Source organism: Plectropomus leopardus, chromosome 9 (assembly GCF_008729295.1).
Source record: "Plectropomus leopardus isolate mb chromosome 9, YSFRI_Pleo_2.0, whole genome shotgun sequence".
Taxonomy (NCBI): Eukaryota; Metazoa; Chordata; class Actinopteri; order Perciformes; family Serranidae; genus Plectropomus; species Plectropomus leopardus.
Genome location: NC_056471.1, coordinates 13,612,752 through 13,633,800, shown reverse-complemented (window position 1 = coordinate 13,633,800; position 21,049 = coordinate 13,612,752). Strand labels below are relative to the sequence as shown.

At 43.4% G+C, this 21,049-nt stretch overlaps 1 protein-coding gene across 1 annotated transcript in view; it reads right to left on the bottom strand.

Annotated features, from left to right (window-relative positions):
- The window catches only part of nlgn3a (neuroligin 3a), a 141,322-nt gene that overhangs the window by 9,849 nt on the left and 110,424 nt on the right, over positions 1–21,049 (bottom strand). The window contains exon 5 of the mRNA XM_042493720.1: positions 3,880–4,669. Coding sequence (XP_042349654.1) covers positions 3,880–4,669 — 790 coding nt within the window. The remainder of the gene's footprint in view (positions 1–3,879; positions 4,670–21,049) is intronic.

The following is a 21,049-nucleotide window of genomic DNA, read 5'->3' as shown; positions in this document are numbered from 1 at the left end:
TTGCCACGGTGAAGGCCAGGTGAGGGTTATGGCAGACTTCCTGCCTGTGGCATCGTGTTGAGTCTGAGTGGTTGTGGGTACGATGGGCAGGCTGTCATCATCCATTACAATTAATTTCACTGACGTCGCAGGATCCCAGCTCAGAGTGATTCACTACATAAGCACGGTGCATTGTTACCTTGAGGCCCAGAACTTTTCTCATTAAAATTAAACACGCTTGCTCTTCTTTTAACGGTGGATAATATTCTCGAAAGCACGAGTACGAAAATTCCATCTGTATCTGCAAATTGCAGCCTTGTATGTGTTGACGCAAGATGGCTGCCAGGCAGAGGAGACAGCTGTTTAGTCCGAGCATCTCTGATGGACCTCAGTGCTTTTCCTTGAGGAGCCGACATCAGTCCATCTGCACTAGTCTGCCATTAGCAGCTCAAGGATCTCGCAGAGCCGGCAGCACGGGGGCTCAGCCTATCAGCCAGACGACTGGATGTAAATGCCACCTGATTGGACAGCGGATGATATACAGACAGATAAAAAACAGAACAAGATTTCAGACTACGTCCCATTCAGGATGAGATCAATACCTCTCTGCTAGCAGGATTGTCAAATTAAATTTCAGTTGTTAGAAATGATTACTAGTAGTCATACAAAATGGCCAGGCTGTCTGATGGGTGGGGGCGAAATTGAGCTTTGTGGGGAGCGGGACTCACCCAGGGCACGAGTGATCGACTGGGTCCACGCTGAGGGAATCAATACCACCGAGGGCAAGAGTTTGATATGTCTCCCTGATAAGTCTCTGTGTCTTTTGGGCTTCAGTGTAATAGAGCATAGATAGTATTTCCAGCCAAACACACACACACACACACACACAAGCACACAGAAAGTATACAGAAAGGCAGGCAGCCATGCACACATACGCAACCCAAACAGGCAGCCAAGCACAAATAGCACAGCACACACTCTGGAGGAACATTTAATCTTCCTCAGATTCAATATGTCTCAGGTTTTCAGTCTAGGTCCCAGGAAGTCCGGGCAAAAAACACCTCTGAAAAAATGTCTGTGTTGAAAAATGCCTTTTCTGTCCTGCACTATCCATTGTAAAGCTTCCTTTTTCCTGCAGCCTCTTTTCTGTCACACAGAAGTCCTTTTAATAGGACTGTGACAGGATTTCTCTCTGTGACTTTCTATTTATAATAAATCGTGATTGTGTGATCACTGGTTTTACTAATTTGCAAGTACCGTTGTTAAAAGCCATTTAAAAGACAAACAAGTAATATGTGTTTTTGCTGCTATTATTAGACTCACAATAAAAAGCAAAAAACCCCAGTGTAATCTAAATTGGAATAAGAGATGGATACCGGTCTAATTGGTACTGATTGGTTCCTGATTGGTCAACATCACGACACGGAAACCATCCTGCAGCAGTCAGTGATGCTATTGGTATTCTAATCATTCATTTATTGGTCTTAACAGTCGACATTTTCTCCTGGATCACTCTAACATGGAATTTACTTTATTTGGGTGATCTGTCTCAAGGAATAACAGAAAATGACCCATACCTATTGAAAATACTTACAATAGCAGCCACAAAAGCAATCACTCATAAATGGCTGCAAGCTGGTCAGTCTATGGTATATAACTGGCTTAAAATGATCAGATTCATGAGATGGAAATACTACTTTTACCTACTAAGACTGAGAAGAGTATGTTTGCTGGTTTGCTCCACCCATCATCGTTGCTGTAATATAGTGTCTATATTATCTGGATAGGTTGAATATCATGATGCCTGGCAATGTTCTGTATTACTGTTCTTGAAAATGAAGGACCTAATAAAATGTAAGTATATCAAAAAATGCCATTTTAATCACTTTTTCCTGACACGTCTGCTGATGTCGATGTGCTCCTTTGTGTTGTGCAAATACATCATTGTTGTGTTCACATTCTGAGCAGGTAAAACAGATGAAAATGCTTGGATGGCCATCTAAATAGTTGGCTAACTGAAGCAAAGAGAAAGGACACACAGCCAATACCACCTGTATAAGTATAAGTATTAGTTGCTGTGTATAACAAGGGCAACACTGGTGACCAAACAGGATAAAATGCCATATATTTACAGCATATGACTTTTTGAACAAAGCGACTGCTGCTCCACCATCACTGCAGTCAGTTCACTCCTTCTGGTGCGATTTAGCAATCCGCTTCAAGGCCCAGAATAATGCAACAAGTCGACCTTAAGTCAGGTGAAACAACTTCACAATTATCATCTTTAGAAAGAAATACTGCAAGTAACATTTCTGAGAAACTTTTTGTCATATTTCCTGAAACTGTCACTGCATCCAGACAGTCATAAATGAGACAGATAGTCTGGGGAAAAAAATCATGTTTCTTCTCCTCATAGTGCTTCTAATGGCATCCACTAGAATAGACTGCAGCTAAAGGAAAACAACTAATCATAGCTGCGGAGTCCCAAACAGAGCTGTCAATCATGTCAGTCACTGCTCATGAAGTGCAGTCAAAATGTCAAACTAAGCAGCATTGATCATATATGAATCATTATTCTGTTACTGCATTGCGTCAAATGTTTTCAAAACATATTTTAGTGTACTCTTCAGCTGTAAAATGTGAAAGCTGATCTGGCTGGAGGTGGTGCTGAAGCTCGACTGTATCCAACATGGCAACTGGGGCACGAACATTCTCATTTTACCGCTGAACCGTACACTAAAATAGGATTCTGAAAAAAACATTTGAGATGATAACATATTTTAGTTTACTGTTTAGCTGTAAAATAAGAATTATTGTGACCTGGCTGCAAAGTTAGAAACAGGATCGAAACAAAACACAGCACACCTTTATCATGTGATCGCTCGCCTTGATCGTGGTCTTGTGGTCCTGTCTGAAGCTGCGCCTGTGTTATGGGCCTTGGTTGCGCAGATGCCTTGATCCTGCTTGACATGACCTTCTACTGACATTATTATGAGTCATGCCTCCACTATCAATATACGCATGGGAAACTTATCAACAGCTACAATATTTGCATGTAACATCACATGCTATCACAAAGTGAATTTAGTAATTCTACACCTATCACTGCTGTTATATGACATGCTATTGTTACCATTATTGCTGTTACATCTCTCCTCCTCTCTCCCGCTTTCTCTTTCCTTTTTGTCATTATTGTCATTTAATTGTTATTTACGGCATCTATTGCACGTTTGTCCGTCCTGGAAGAGGGATCCCTCCTCAGCCACTCTTCCTGAGGTTTCTACCATTTTTAGCCCCGATACAGAGTTTTGTTGGGGGAATTTTTCCTTAGATAATGTGAGGGTCTGAGGGCAGAGGGATGTTGTATGCTGTAAAGCCCTCTGATGCAAACTGTGTTTTGTGATAATGGGCTTTATAAATAAAATTGACTTTACTTGACCTTTCACAGCTAAATGCTACACTAAAATATGTTTCCGAAAACATCTAAGGCAAGAAATAGTTAACACAGTAACAGAATTGTGATACATATTTAATTGAGCTGCCTAGTTTGACAGATTGACCGCAGTTCACAAGCTGTGATTGACAACTCCCCGGCTCTGATTAGCTGTTTTCCCTTAGCCGGGGTAGATTTGAACAATGCTATGAGGAGAAGGAAGCTGATTGAGACTATCTATCTCACTTACTATGATCAGGATAGAGTGACAGTTTCAAATATGGCAAAAAGTTATTTTCATAAAATTTACCAACTGTAGCTAAACAAATGTTTAAAGACTATAGCACAAAATCAATATCAACAGGCAGTACCAATATCAATATCAATATCAGTAATGATAAAATACTAACAATAACCATTCCTAATCGAGATAAATGATAAAAAATAAGAGACTTTATTCTACTCACCCAGTCTTGGCAAAGTTGGTCCAGTAGGTCATGACCACAGCGCTCAGCATGACATCGTTCTTGGAGAAATTACACGGGAAAAGGTCAGTGGGACCAATCATAGGAATTCCAAAAACATAGGGCACCTCGTCCCCGTGGGCGGCGTCTGACCAGGCTGGCTTCATCAGGCTCTGGCAGTGGTGGTAAAAGGCGTAGAAATAAGTGGGTGAGCCGTAGCGAGCATGGAGGTCAGCCGTCACCACCGATGGCTCCACCCACTGGTGGTCGGTGAACAGAGCCACTAGTGTCTTGCGCCTAGTCTCTGGATTGTCCCTGTCTGCCCAGTCTGTGTACATGAACTTAATGGTCTCCCTCAGCGTGTCCTTGCCCTCCGGGTACCCGTACAGACTGTCCACAAAGTCTGACACAGAGAAGTCAAAGTCGTTTCCAGACACGCCGTCCTCTGAATCCACCACGTTCTCAACAAACCGCAGCCCCTCACCCTGGTTGACCCCCAGCATGATGTCATAGTTTAAGAACTCACCCTGCTCCATCAGGATCTCAGGGTCATCTGGAATAACATCCCCATCGATTACAGGTCCAAAGGCCACGTGGTACCTCGCTGGTTGGATGTCCTGCTCCACCAGCTCCCTGGAGCTCTTCTTCCTCAGACAGTCCACCATGTCTAAGGTGTCCAGGACGTTACAGCCTACCTTCTCTGCAAGGAGACGTGTATACTTGACTGGCTGGTAGTTCACCGCCCAGCTGGAGAGGGCTGACCCGCTCTGAATGATGGCTCTGTGAAACAGACCTGCACAAGGACACAGGAGGAAGAGACAAGATAATGTTTAACGTGTCACTATCACGGAGCATAACTCAGTTATGTGCCATACTACATGATAGTTGTTAATTTTGCTACTGCCATGATCAAAAGGGGGCTGTCAGCTACACAGTTGATAAGAATAACAAAGGCCAGACAGAACAAGTCCTTGTTGCCACACAGAACAATAATGGAATCATGACTGTGATAATGAATGTGCAGATGGCCTGGTCTCAGACAGCTCGCAGACAGAGGAGGGAATCAGCCCTCTGTCTGTCATCCTCTCTTCCTCCATCCATCTCTATATGCTCTCGATAATAATCTCTGTATGTTTGTCAGGAGCAGATGCTGCCAATATGGCTCGATAGGTTTTGTTGCAAACAGAGGATTGACTATACCACAGCAAAAATTAAATACTTTCCTTGTATGAAATGCAGTCAGCTTTAAGTGTTCTTAAATATATGAACCATGCACGCACGCCATTCCCCCGTTAATGTACTTTTCAAGGTAGCTTGAATTGGATGAACCTCAAACACTGCAATTATAGACACTGATGCTCCTCTTTGCAGTCATTACACATACACACACACACACACACACACAGACAGACACACACAGTACCTCTGCATCAGTTATGCCTTGCGCAAGTTAAAAGTCATCTTTTTACCTGAAAGATCACTAAATTCTACAGTTTGTGGGTGGATTGCTATAAATAAAACCAGACTCCTACTCCCTACATTTGCAGAAGGAATGGAGCAGCGCACATTCACCCGGCAATACAATGCAACATGGTGGCACACAATGAAAGAAGCTGAACAGAACACCACGGTCTCCTGCTTCTAATGTACAGAAATAGATACATGTTGCACTAAGAGTCAACACATCATCTAGTATGTGGATCTAATTAGGAGTTTGGTGTTGGTGCATGGGTGGGCTTTAAAGGGGGTGAAGGAGGTTTAGAGACGAAGGCGAACAAATCTACAGTCTCTTTGGATGCTCTCACAAATTCAATTACATTTTAGTTGCAGTGCTGTATGAAAGAAAATCTACAATGACTTTTCAGCACAAGGAACAGATCCCGAATAACAAACATCATTTCCTCAGGAATAATTGAATTGCATCCCCTTTGAAAAATTTCTCCTTACAGACAGGACAGTGAAGGTGACATGACATCCTCTCTGTCACGGGGAGGCCTCCCTCACATCGTCGCCGAAGCCTCGCGTACTCCGTCTTAACAGCACCACTCATCTGTCCGCCTGATACGATTTTCAAAATCACTAGAGCTGTTTTACCAATCTCGGAGAAAATCAGAAACGTAGTTCCCACCACTTCACCACACTGCTTTATTGTCCATGGCAGTTTCACTGCTGGAGTCATGGAATACCACTGAACTCATAATACTGAAAGACACAGCGGATGAAACGCTCCAGAAATGGCACGCATATAAAAAAAAGTCATTATATGATCCCACATTGAAGCCACAAAGACTAGCAGATAAATATACAAGCACGCAGACTCAGTTTCAGCGTCAGTGTGGGTGGCTGTGTTGAAGCCTTTGTGTTTATGAGGTAAACAGCAGACTTAAGTGCCAGATATATCACTTTGGTAGTCTTAATCAGAGGCGGCGGGGGGCTTATTTCTTCTTGGCGAAGATGAAGTGTTTATTTACAGAGCTATTTACATTTATTTGTTCGCAAGTAGTAAGTAGAATTAATGTGTCTGGGTGAGTGAACTGTGAAATGTTTCTGTGGTGAATGTGTTTACTAGTATAAGCCACAATTTGTGTATTTGAACAGTGATTTTGAATTTGAATGTGGCTGCAGGCAGACAAGATTTCACCACGTGAATATACATTTCTGATTCAACCGCAGTGTTTGTTTCTCTGTTTCTGCGTCATTCTACATGGATGAGTCCATCAGCTTTCGGCAGCCTCGCCAGGACGCTGCCCTTGGAGCTGTCCTGTGGTTGTGCGTCTCTGCAGGACGGCGGCCCGCGCCGTGTCCCAGGGAGCGGAAGCAGATGTCGAGGGTTTCACCCACTTGAAAGCATTAAGAGGGGCAGCCGCAAGATGAAAGATGGCCGCTCGGAGGCAGAGAGGGGGCTGGGGCTTAATCCTGCCATCCCTCCCCTCTCCTCCTCTCCTCCCCTCCCTTCCCCTCCCCTTCGCTCTTTAGTGGTATTGCCTCTCTTCACATCTCAACTCAGATTGCGCTGTGCAAACAGAGCCAGTCATGGTGCAGCGAGTCTGTCCTGAATCCCAATGCCGACAGCCATGCCAGAGCCACTTTCTAAACGTCTTTGATCAGAAAGTTGCTGTAGGAAACGTTTGCCAGCAGAGCCGCTCCTGTGATTGCCAAGGCGATTTTGACAGACATACGTATATCAAATCAGTTTGCCGTAATTGAGGAGAGCAGCTTGAATGCAACTAGGCTTGGTCCCCTTTTCTATCTGATCCCACAGATGACCAGCTGCTGAGGAGGCTGCAGGTTGACACTACTAGATTTATCTTGCGCTTTGGTTGATGAAAGGGAGGAAGAGTGACTGAGGCTTTACTATTGTATGTCGGGAAACATATAAATCCAGCGTGCACGAGCTGTCACCGGACCGATAAATATGCATTAGAGCTGTGTGTGATGAGCCCCACTGTGGTAGGAAGCTCACGTGGGGAAGGTCAGAGAGAGAGGAGAGAGGAGCACAGGCTCCATCACCCACTGAGGGAATCCACTAATTATCCACACAGGGAGGTGTGCACGTGTGTTTTTGCTGACTTTGATTGATAAGACATGGACATGATGAATAGGCTGACTTAACAGGCGTCATCGTGATAGAGGTTAAGCATTTGTGACATTGTTTTGTCTCTAGTATTGACATCTAGGCGGTGAACGATTTTTCCCTTGACGTTACGAAAATTAACCAGGAAGCATGATGCAACACCTTCAACATGTGTGTCACATTCATATCTTTGCATGTTTTACTCTGTAAAAGCAACAGATAGCCCTATCATTATCTGCCTGTGTTTGACATGCAAGGACCCGACACCCAAACTGTGAGCAGATCCATCAAACCACAGCGTTGCTGGCAGATTGAGGTCACGCTGAATTATGACTGGAGCTCCGAGGTAATCACTCATTGGGTCCCTGCTAAAATGCTGTCGCGTCGCTCTGCAGCCGCCTCTGTGCCGCGGTTTGCCGACCTCGACCGCGCTGCCCCCTCGCTAGACACCCGTTAAATGGGCATGCGGTTAAGGCCCGGGATTGGCTGAATTGCTTGTGAAGATAATTCACCGCTGATGGGAAGAAAAAAAAAGCTTGACCTTGGGGGTGACGACCGCTGCATAGGTTAGAGAGCCACAAACACACCCACAGGCTCGAACAAACACACACAAGTTTCAGGCCATGTTTTGACAACAGCAATATGGATGCTGATATTAATGAGCCAATGCCGCATCACTGAAGAGACAGAGAGTGACGTGACGTGGCTGTGCTTTGGATCACTGCTAATGTATTACGTGGCAACTATGGTCATGTGTGAGCGTTCCGTCCGTGTTAATGGACACGGATGTTCTGGTGGCGATGATGCCAGTAAGCGCCATAAATGACTGTACTTTGTAATCTGGAACAGCTGGCAAAAATCACTGGAGCATCAGCGTTGAGTTTTATCAGTCTGGCCCTGAGATAAATGCCACTGTAAAATGCATTCTGCAAACTACAACCTCAACGACGTCCTCCACATTTTAAAAGACTTAACAAAGACGTCTATCAGATGACCTTGAAAGTTTGGACTGGTCTCACTTTATAGGTCAGCGTTTCATTTTCTCAACAACATTCCTTGTGACTTTAAGAGTTAATGGGGAGGAAATATGTAAAGCAGCAAAAATCTTATCAAAATTCTTCTCAGACACATAAAAGCCATCGCGAGAGAGGAGTAACTTGGCCACAGGGACGTGTCTCTCTCTTTTTTCCCCTTCTCCCGCAACTCCTCTACTACACACTTTTTCCTTGCCTTTCAATCTCTCCTCTGCTCTGTTTTTCTGTCTCTCACAATCTCTATCTCACTCTCCGTGTCTTTTTTTTTTTTTTTTGAGGGACCATGCTGAGTCCCTCCCTGCTGATTATTAGACATAAGCCCGCGTTCAGCAGAGCCTGAATCCTCTGAGCCATCTTACCTCCACCATCACTTCACTGTAAGCAAATCTCCACAGACCCATGGACTATGCCGAGCTCCCTCTGTTGCAAACATTTCTCTCCGTCGACAGTCAAACTAGGCTACCACTCAGTTGGACACACTCAATAACTACTGCCTCTGTTGCTGCATTTTCACTATTTTCTCTCTCTTTCTCAGTGCTGTTTTATTTTTTCCCCATTCTCTCCTAACGCTCATCCCCTTTCAGGAGCCCATAGTGTTATTGTTTTCTAAATTATCAAGATATATGAAGCGCTTTAATCCCACCTGAAATATTTAAAGCCAGCTGGGAGATGACTACTTATAAAATTTGCCTAATTGTACATCCTTGGCCACTTGCAGGCTCATAATACAGGGTTAAAGCTGCTGTCTCCATGGCTACAGCCTACAGTACCACAGGCTGCATCCACTTAAACACAAGTGCCTCTGGTCTGATCATGCATTAGTCCATGGATAATTTCACACTGGTCTGGCAGCCTAGAAACAACACCTACATTGTTTTTCTGTTCCATTAAAATTTCCACCCATCATCGAACTCGTCGACTTCAAAACAAACGACCGAGCTGACGGCATCAGGAAAGGGCAACGTGCTGCTTTCTGAGACGGCAGTGTCATTAAATACACTTCCTGGATTCCCTCGGGCTACAGGGACATACTGTAAGTTAAGCATCCAGGCAGTGTATGTGTGTGTTCATGAGCGTTAATCCAAGCAAGGCTGCTATTTGCCGCACTCATTTGCTTAAACATTAAAAATGAAACATGACATAAAACAGCCCAAATAGGACTTACTACTTATGATTCATTGCATGCATGATTTATTTTCTTGCTCTTTTATGGCTGTGACTATTCTTGTTACCTGGCTTTACATGTTTCCTCTAAACCAGATTTACCCTGGACTGATTTCATAACAGATGATCCAGCAGGATAGCTGCCAAAGAAACACACCGTCCTCCTCCCTGAAACTGTTTTGTTTTGCACGGATCAGAACACAAAAGCGAACTGTTGCCGAATTCCTATGAAACTTAAAGTATGTCTTCTATCCCGGGAGGTGTTGTAGCAACATTCAAGTGAAGAGCAGTGAGCTTTGAAACAGAAGGAGGACTGCCCTGCTTGTGTTTCATCATGTCCATATAGAGACAATGTCTGAGGGGTTGGTGTTTTCATCCATCAGTGTGAGACATGCTTCATGCCAGTCCTATATAATGTTGTTTGAAGCTGTTGGTCTTTGCTTCAGCCTCTGTAGAGACTGCCTGCTTGCCTGCAGGCTGTGGCTTAGGCCAGATAAAGAGTTTGATCCATGGGGGTGGATGGAGGGTAGAGGGAGGGAATGGGAAAGCAGAACAGAGGAGAGAGGTGAAACAAGACAAAAAGAGGATGGGACAGGAAAAGAGAGGACAGGAAGGGAAAGATGAAGGTATGAGTGGAGGAGAGGAGAGGAAATAGCAGGAGGCAAAAGGAGAGGAGGATAAAAATGACCCCATTGACAGGCTGTACCCAGGTTCCAGGATCGATGTGCATCTGAGCCCGGCGAGTGTGATATCTCCTACTAATCACGACGTGACATCCACTGGTCAATACCACACACTCCAGGCCTCATCATCACGCACACTGGCCTCCCCCTCTGTTTGCATGCCCAGGCACAACAGGGCCAACCCTACCTCCTTGAACTCATCAATCTGGCTACTAATCACAGGCACGCACGGCGCACCTGAGTCGAACAGTATTTGTTGACTAATTCTTAGAATTTAATTCAGCCTAGAAAGTGGCGTGGGCGGAGGCTTTACTATGTCGGGACATTTCAGATTAGCGCATGCTGTTGTTGGCTGGAAAGCAGATTAAATAGAATTTTTACTTCTCTGTGATTGTCTAAACTTTTTGGGTGCTTCTGTGTTGTATTGTACAAAACTGTAAATTGGATCTGGCACTTTTAGTAAGATAATGCTGCTATTTATTTGAAAATCCTATGTGATCCAGTTACGGTGCCCACGGACAGGCGCACAAGCATAAATAGGCATAAACCCACTCACTTACTCCTGGCTAAAAACATATTATGACACTTAATTGAGCGTTAGGGCAGCTTTTAAGTGCTTTGCAGTAATGTGCATTTGATGGACAATCACAGGGTGAAAGTAGGCCTTCTTTTCTTTAGCTGACATCTGGTGACTGACAAAGCCATGCAGCATGTTCAGTATGTTCTATGAAAGACATACAATTCAAGTTGTTTCTAAATCTATGAACAGACTTGTCATCAAAGAAGAATTCTTGTGTAAGAGACATGTTCGACAAAGAAAGAAAATCATTCCATTTTCTTTCATGACTGATCGTATATGCACCCAAATCGAGGCAAGAAAATGCCCTTTAACCTATTTACTATTCATTCAGCTCTTTCCTGTATTTTCTGGGACGTTATCTGTGCATTCTCATGACTACACACGCAAACACACTGAAGTCATTTCTGTCCTCTTTTCCTCTTGCAGCCTCCCTGCCAAACCAAGAGACACAGAGAGCCTGCACGGTGAATTTTTCCATTTGCACTCATGCATGTGTCACTAATGCTGCAGCCTCTGAAAGGCAAAGAATGCTATCTCCGTGTCCTTCTACTGCTAGCTCTCTTTGTGCTGTGGCATTCGAAGCCGTATTCACCGAGCTCCCCTCACACTGCTGCAGTGCCCAGATTGGCCTGATTGTGTGTGCACAACAACAACACGCACCGTCAGCGAGCCTTGACTAGGGCGTCGATGTGGAAATGGGAAGAATAATGAGTTATTACAGGGTTATCTGTGTGTATCTCCATGTCATGACTGTGTAAGCGGCTCTGCTAATCTCATTAGATGGGACAAGTTGTTAAAGATGTTTTCTGATTTCCTCTCTCTTCTCCTACTGTGTCCACAAATAGATTTCAGATCACTGTGCTGAGAGGAAATGATAAGTGCCTTTAGCTCCCAGAGAAACCAGTTTTCATAGGAGAATTGTGCAAGGGGCTGCTGTGTAGTAACAGTGCAAACATTTGACTCCTGTTGTTTCTAAATATATGCACCATGTTTTACACCCCATCTGCATTGTACGGCAGCCCCAAAGCTTGGTTCATTTTTATATATGCAGCAAGCAGTGACAGCCAGAGACAAAGAGTGCGCTTGCTCCAAGGAAGCAAAGCTCCATAAGTACAAATCAGATGTAAAATATGTCTAGCATGGGAGGGTCAAAGATATAAGTCACACACAAATATGACAATTCAGCCATGAAATGTGGAAGGATGGGAAGCTTCTATTCTTGGCGACATCTTGCCAGTGACAGCCAGATGGGGATGGCTGAAACTCATTTTTGGGCCAAGCAAAGCCACGGAGAGGGCGCAGTTGCATTTGTGACAGACAAATTATCGCAAGGGGTGTACACCCCCCTGGGGGGAAATCAGAGGGATTCAGAGCAAAGACGGAAAGAAAGAGTGACAGAGAGAGAGAGAGAGAGAGAGAGAGAGAGAGAGAGAGAGAGAGAGAGAGAGAGAGAGAGCTCAATCTAAGTGCCTTAGTCTTGCAGAAACAAATTAGCTGCGAGCTGTAGGGGTACGGGAGGTGAAACTGAGATGGATACGCACATCCCGGCCAAAAGCAGGAGGTGGGTGGAAGCTTACTGCTTACTCTGGCCCTTTTCACAGTCCTCCAATACAGCAGATCACTAGCTTACAAGCCTTTGAGCGTGGTTCAGAAAAGGATATGTTACTGATTACATCTGATTGTAGCTAACAAACAAAGGCAAACAATGTGCATGCTTTTGCTCCTCTAAATGAAATGTGCATCCTCTAAATATCAGCTGTTTCTCCCGGGAAGTCAAATCCTACTCTAGCTACACAGAAAATACCTACAGGCAACATGCAATATATGTATACTATACAACCCGCCTACATAAATGCTGCCAGCGTGCATGCACCTGCGCAGACACACACACACACACACACACACACACACACACACACACACACACACACTCACTCACTTATATAATTCAGGAAGCTCATTAGGCATCACACACAGAGCACCTAGTAGGCAGCAACCTTTTTTCTCTGACCAAGAACATCAGCAGCTCTTTTAATCTAAACCGCCATTAATGAAGCAGAACCAGAGGAGACATTAGAAAAAAAATACTCCCCTGGATGTGCTGTAATTCCTGCGCCCCACTCCAAATTATAGTGCTCTTCCTATTAGAGAGAGTTCCCCTGTTACCGATGCCTTTTAGGGTCAGTGGTCACACCAGCAGCAGCGTCTGAGCTGATTAACTATTGTGTGAGGCATGAACGTGCCAAGGCTGGGCGCGGGCTCCAGCAGTGTAAACATATTCTTCTAGCTGTGCCTATGTCACTCTGTGTGTTCCTCTCTCACAGCGTCTGACACCACTGTTCCCCGCTCTGCCCATTGTGCCAGTAGCCCTGCAGCCAGAAGCCACACAAGCTCGGTCTAATTCAAGGCGGCACACCATGCAAACAGCGGACAAAAATAGGATGGATATGCGTCGCCCTCGCCTCGCCCTTGCCTCGCCCTCATTCTTGGTAGCGCGCATTAAAGATTGAGAGTGGGGCCCGGGGTGGGACGGCGCTCAGAATGTGATCCCAGCACCTGACTGTGGAATTACCTGAGGTGGGCTGTTTGTGCATTTACTGAATGTGTGTGTGTGTGTGGCCTCTATACTGAGAGAAACACAGTGGAGGGATAGCAGCACTGTCACAACAGCCCATCCCTGGAGAGCACTATGTCTGCCTTCCCTGCCTCATGCCTCATACTGTAAACTCCCATTGAGTCAATTACTGTGGCAGACTCTTTAGCCACCATAGCCACTTACTGTAAGTGGACGCTGAGACAATTGGGTTATGACATGTCCTACTGTATGTCCATTGGCGGCAGCGGCTCCCCGAACAAATCAAGTCAACTGGAAATCCCAACAATTAAGAGCTATTTGTGCAGCCTATCTGAATTCAGCGTTCGGCCGCTGAGCATCGATCCACAGCAAAAGTAATCTAAATCAATCCATTCAAATGTTTTTATTTTGATTAGGAAACAAACAGAGTTGCTGAGATGTTGACTTTAGTAATAGAGATTAAAAATGTGTTGACCAGAGCGTTCATCAGTCTGAGATCCTTCATTTTCTGCCTCCTCGGAACAAAAGCGTGCTGACTACACATTTATCTGCACCACAAACTAGAAAATACATCTTAGCAAGACAAACAGACAGACATATGGATGAACTAAGCTGTCGACATCTATTCTCATTGTGTCACAGACGGCGAGGGGAGGGAGGGAAAAAAGGGGAGGTCATGGAAGGATAAGAGAGGAGGGGAAAGAGGAAAAAAATAAAGACGAAAGTGAGAAGACTCAAAATTCCTCAGTGGGTGCTATTGTCCCTGGAGAGTATTCAAGGCAGGCAAAGGCTCTCTGCATAAGAAAATGGCACTCCGCATGCTAACTGTGACTTTGCATTCATTGTGAGGAAGACACAGGCATCTCAATGCATTGGGTGACTCATGCAACCATTTCATCTCCGATATGTGCCGTTCTTGAGCTCAATACAAGGGCTTAGAAATGATTTCAGAGTGTGATTTGGTTGAATTAGATTTCTTAACACCGAGATGCTTCTATATAAGGGATTGGAATATAGTGCAGATATATCACCGGGATTGAAGACAACTATTTTCCTCCTGTAGTAGATTTGTCAGATCTATTCAACAACAATTTGATTTCTATTGACTCTAAGACAATGAGAAAATGTTATTCTATTTGTCAAAGGGCTTTTGGCAGTTTAATTCTTTATGACAGTTTAAGCCCATGCAGTGCAGAAACTACTGCATTCTCAGCTAGTCCACTGCTAAGAAGCTTCGATGGCTTTCGGAACAGTTTGCTCAAAGCATTTTCATTTAACTGTATTTTGCGCGGCTCTGCCGCCCCTCTATAGGGTCATATTGGCTTATGATACTCTGCAACTGTGAGTAAATATAAGCCTGTGTATTAGATTTGGGGGCCTGAGATGAAATCTAATTTCTGCGAGCTCAGTGAGAGAGATTGCTTGCTGATACACATCCACATATCCAAGGCCACATCTGGCAGGTCCTATCAAATATACATGGACCTCAGGAGCTCATGATATGGCTGCACTCCCATTATTTCCTCAAGTCAACAGCACATTCTTGTTCAGTGTAAGGTGTTAGATGCCGACATTGACATTTACTTTGATATTTACCAACTACCATGTGCAGATAACCATGCCATGACATCTACATTTCGCATTAGTTTTTGGCACCGTCTTGGTTTTTGCCCGATCTCATGAGGATACCATTTAAGAAATGAATATTGTAATGAAGGCAATAAAGCACGGTGATGACTTGGCTGATATTGAGAAGTGACAGTTAATTTCAGTCATTGGGGTAGCCAGCTGATAACAGATTGATAGTGTCACAAACCGTAATGGACAAGTAATTAATATCTATTGCACAGACTCCATTTGGGACCCTAATGCATCATATTGAATTTCAGATGAAACAAAAAAATGGAGTGACAGAAAACATCTCAATGTCTGGCGCCGTGTCAACCTCATTTCAGACCAGCCGGCCTAATAACAAGGACTATATACATTCTCCTTTCACAGCAGCACTCCAGCCGGTTTCAATTTTGGCAGGACAGAATGCAGTGTATTTTTACCTCCGGTCCTTTCTGTCAAGCTCTGAAAAGGCCAAATGGGTAGTGGTGGACAGTTTCTTCACCACCTCAATACCCAAAATTGTGTTGGCTGCTTACAGAGGAGTGCTGGTGCAGGGAGTAAAACGCAGAGTGACAGGCCGAGGTCCCGGCACAAGGGCAGAGAGCTGTGAGCTGAGCGTGGTGAGGAGCAGTGCGTCCCCCGCCCCGGCAGCCTCATTCACTATTTATTTGTATCTGTATCTGTGTGTGAGCATACTGCCCATGCTAGCTGGCGTCATTGTGTTTGCTTATGCTGTTGTGGCGTTCATACACACGCGCGCGCACACACGCACACATACATTCAGGCGAACTTTCTCGTGGAGCTGTGCGCCTGCCTCGTAGAGGTAAGAAAGGCATTCAATAGTTGCCTTTCTGCCTGAGCGGTCACACTTCAGATTATCAGTCTTTTACATTCAAACCAGGCTGTAGGCAGCGGAGGAGAAAAAAGAAAAGAGAAAAAAAAAATCACATTCGTGTGAGAGAGTGCACAAGTTCCTTTCTCATGTTTTTGTTCTCTTTTCCATGGTAACATGCCTTTCACTGCAATCTGTCCGTTTCCATATCCCCCTATATTCTCTGCTCTCTGTTGTGTCTTTTGCTGCCAGTGCCAGTAGGCACACAGCTGTAGCCACATGAAATCCCCTTGAGTGGGGGTATGTGAACTTACATGTACACATGGACTGTGTGTGTGTGTGTGTGTGTGTGTGTGTGTGTGTACATGTTTGCGGTGCTGAGCTGAAGTGAGCTGAGCATGGGGGGAATATTTACGCGGGCCAACCTTTAACGACAGGCAATCCCACGAGCCTGGACCTGCCATAGCCAGAGCCCTGTGTGTGTGTGTGTGTGTGTGTGTGTGTGTGTGTGTGCGTGTGCGTGTGCGTGTGCGTGTTATGAATGTGTACAGCAGTGTTTGTGCTAGTATGTACATGTTTGTGCAGTATCGATGTGAGTCCGCGAAGATGAGTTATGTGCATGTACGGGCGTGCGCGTGTGTGCACGCCTATCAGTTAGGCTGCACGCTGGCTCGCTCCACTTTCTCAATGTCAAGCTAACACATATTCAACAGCAACTAACGTCACAACCTTGACACATATCTCACCCACAGACATTCTTTTCCAGCACACATTCAGAGTGGCATCGGTAAGCCTATTGCCATTACTATAGAATGTGTCATTGTCAGCCTCCATCACAGCACAGAGAGATGACACACAGGTCTGGTCTGTAACTCACAGATTAGCTACTCAGTGTGTGAGAAATATGTATCTGTATATCAAACAACAACTACTCACTTTGGGCTTTAAAGGTCAAGTATCACCTTTTTTACACTTTAACTTACATTACTTTTACATTTTTACCTGATCTGACTATTACAATACATGGTAGATGTACCTTAGCTTAAAAATAATTGTTTAAAATAACCATTATTACCATAATTACTGCACTTCTGCACACTGAAATTTTATACACTGCATAGTAGGGCTGCGACTAACTATTTGTTTTGATAATCGATTGATTTTTCGATTACTCGGATTTAAAAAAAAAAATAAAAACAGAAATAATAATAAAATAAGGATTTTTTTCTCTCCCATCACTTTGTTCTATCTATCTATCTATCTATCTTTCTATTAGGGAGATTATTATTATGATTTTCTGGTATAGATTTAAAGGGCATATGGGGTGCTGACATTTTATTTTTTGCAACAGGCTTTTTCATAGAGGAAACATTGACATAAAACAAGACGGAAAAAACACGTGTAAATAATAAAATTAATGACTAAAATTTCTGCTGCTTCAGTTTCAGGGTTCTGCTAATGTGCTTATTGGCTCACTCTCATAACTTAATTGGACTCTTAAACAGAATAGAGCCATTGTTAATGTTAGTAGTAACACCTGTGCTTTTCCGACAATGACTGCTGTAGAAAAAGCTGGTTGCAGGTTGATAATTTTCATAGAACAAAGATCTACGTGGGGATGCATTCTTTGTTTCAGTTTTAATTTAAAAGTAAAGAGCTACTTGATGAGTGTGAACTCTTCACATAAATATTTTTAAGTGATTTTAATCATGATAATGCTCCATAGATACAAATAAATCTTAAATTTTAATACAATGTTTTGGGTACATGTTTAGAAGTAATGTTATACCCTGTCAGACATCATTTTCAGGTCGCTGTCAAAAAATGAAACTACATATAAGTGTTTTGAATAACAAATATACTGTATTCAATTACATTTGAAAAAAAAAAAAAAACACCCCCAAAACAATATGCTTTTAGAGGAATAAAAATGCCTGCTGATGCGATACTGGGAGTCATATCCTGACTACAGTGAATGCTCAATATAGGCTAGACTGGACACCATTTCTCTTAGTAGTTTTTTCATGATTTCTCTAAGATGATTGGTCCAAAAGGGATCAGTCTAACTTGTTTTCTTGATTTGTATCACCTTCCACCGAAAATTAGGTGAGCAATCAAGCTTGTATGTGTATGTATTACAGCCACAGCCTAAAAGGCATTTCCCCAAAGGCCACCAATGTAAAAGAGACATCTGTAAAACTGTTGACAGGATACTTTGAACTGCTTTTGCAATGATTTGATCCATGGAGGTTTTATATTTGTATAACTTTCATGGAGTCAAAAAATAAAAATTTAAAAATCTGTGGCGTCATCATAATGTAAAGTCTATGAGCTGAGCGGTAACTTGCAGGTGGGGCCAGCAAACACATATTCAGTGGGTCGCATACCGCCTAATTAAACCCAGAAGCTAAAAACTTTTTTTTAATGATGCGCCAGGCGAGCAACTCGATTGAAATTAATAGTTGCCATATCAAGGTCTGGTATGTTGGTATTATACTAAATCTATGCCACAATGTGAATTTACTTCACCAGTCATCCAAATACTATGATTCCACATTACTGAGCTCACATGACAACAGCGATATCTCCATGACATCAAGCAAACTCCATCTGTTAATTAAACTGGGAAAAGCTAGTAAGTGGATCTTTTGTCTGGATTGTTCTTTTTTTTCAAACCATTGAGCTATCTTTTCATGTTTACTGCATTTGATTTAAATGACTGCATTTAAAAATGTTACTACTCTAATTTAAGTATATCCAGAAAAAAAATATTTGAGTGGGCAATATAAATACAAAAATCAAAAACACAGTTTTTGTCATCCAATACTGTCATGCTAAATTAATTTTGATACAGTACATCAACAAAAATCAACTCAGGAAGTGAAAAGGAGTAAAAGAGCCACAGAGGGATGTTTTTTTGGCAAATGTAGCAAATTACATACCTGATAAATCAAGGCACAACAAATACTAAAAAAAAAAAAAAAAAAAAAAAACAGAAAAAAATCCAATTTTACAGAAAAAATTCCTGCTTTTTGATTTGCAACATTGCCCACAATGGTCAAATATCAGTATCAAATCCCCGAGGGTATGTCTCAAAATGTATATCATTATATTCCTACCTTTTTTCAAAAGATTTAATATACATATGTATTGTCTTATCCAGAGTGCTTCTTGTTAAAAAATAAAAAAAGAGATATTTATTAACAAAGAGTCAAAAGGGAGCACGGTTGTATTATCATGGTCCTCTTATATCTTACTATTATGGTATCATTATTCACAGGTGAGAGTATTACGTATTCCGTGTACACTCTGTCCCCCCCGAGTACATTTCCACATGACAGCAGAATCTACAGTTGCTGTCATTTACCGTAAATAGCTTGGAGCATATCAGTTCTACCACACATTGTCTCCCCCCCGTGTCGCTGTGCACTTCATTTGCCTGCATTTCTGCACAGGGAATGTCACCAACTGCCCTGCGTTAATTCAATGAAGTACTTCCATGGTAACATGTTTTCCTGTTTGAATTTTAATCAAACACAGGCCACCGTTTTTTCAGCCAGGGATGTGTTTTGGCTGTGACAGTGGTTGCAGTGTTTTTGGCTCTGATCTGTAGCTGTTCCCATGAACACCATCAGATATTCACAGTGCCATCTCTGATGTCGCAGCTTTCCCTCCTCCACGCCAGCTTCATCAGTTTTGACACGGAGAAATAGACTGGTGCTTTCTGGTTACTGACAAATTACGGCAGCACAATCTACAGTCTTTGAATAATTTAACACCGTGCCGCTTTGGGGAAATTTGCAAAAAAAGAAAAAAAGAAGAAAACCTACACAGAAAGCTAACCCCTTCTCTCTCCGGGGTTTGAAGACGCAGGTATCATCTGTCTGTCCTCTGGGACTTTGTAATCTTGTATCTTTCAGTACTTCTGCAAGTGAGGAGCATGTTTTGGTATCAGAGAGGCTGATGGCTGTCTCAGAGGAGGACTCAGGTACCCATAAACCCACTGTCTTTCCCAGGAGGTGGGAGGTCAAGGTGGGCTGGATCCTGTAGATAGTTGATCCACAGAGGGAAGGTTTATTCCATACAGCGCTTTAATAGAGACCAGAGGGAGAGGAGGAGTAGTGGAAGCTGGTAGGGCTGAGGCACAGTGACGCTGTTTCCCATCGAGTCTGCCTCCCCTCTCCTAATGAGCATTCTATTAGCAGCTAGGGGACGGATTTAGGCAGTTAGGCATACGGAGAAGGCTGGCTAACAATGCAAGTGGTTAGCTAAACAGCTGTTCTCTCTCTCTGCTGCCACCTCCCATCCCCGGCTAATGAAGCCCTCACCGATGAGCAGGAGTCCCGGGACATGCCTGAGAACAGCCACAGACACCCAGACAGGAAATCTCAGTCACTCGCAGGCCTCATAAAAAAATCTGTGTGGGGGGAAAGCTTCACCGATAGGACAACCAAGACTCCAATTAGATAGTGGCTCTAAGGGGAACCCTAAGAATAGCACATCGGGCGAGCGCAGACATTTTTATGAGCACTCTGCGCTGCTCTGTGTTCGGAAAGTAAACACTCCTTTGCATTGTTTTTCCGAGTGGAAAGCTGTGGAAGCCATGATGCCTTTCATAATGGATAATAAACAGATCACTGTGATGATTTTGGTGAAATGTTGCATCGCTACATTTCATTATCCTCCACAGTGTGAGTAGTGTTCGCAGTGGTGGGCATCGATCAAGATTAGTGGCATGCCATATGGGTATGTCAACATCTGAAATACTGCGGAGGATGCGCGCTCTCCAAACAGCCTTCACTTAAACAAGGAGAAATGTTTCAGGAGCGATGCCTATTTTTCATTTGATAAAAAAAAGAAAGAACTTGATGCAGTATTATGTTTGGCTAGCAAAAAGCAGCATTTGTTTTGGTTAAATGGCGAGTCTGTCAAAGGCGTGATTGTCTGACGGCGGCCCGGGTCACCTTCAAATGATACTTGCATTAACATTTACTTTGCAGATACTCTCTTTGACTTTGTTGAGCACTTTAGCTGTCAAGTCTGCTGCATGCTTTAAATGAAGAGCTGTTCTGAACTGCATCAGAGCCTCTGATTCTGAATTCTTAACTTATATTTTG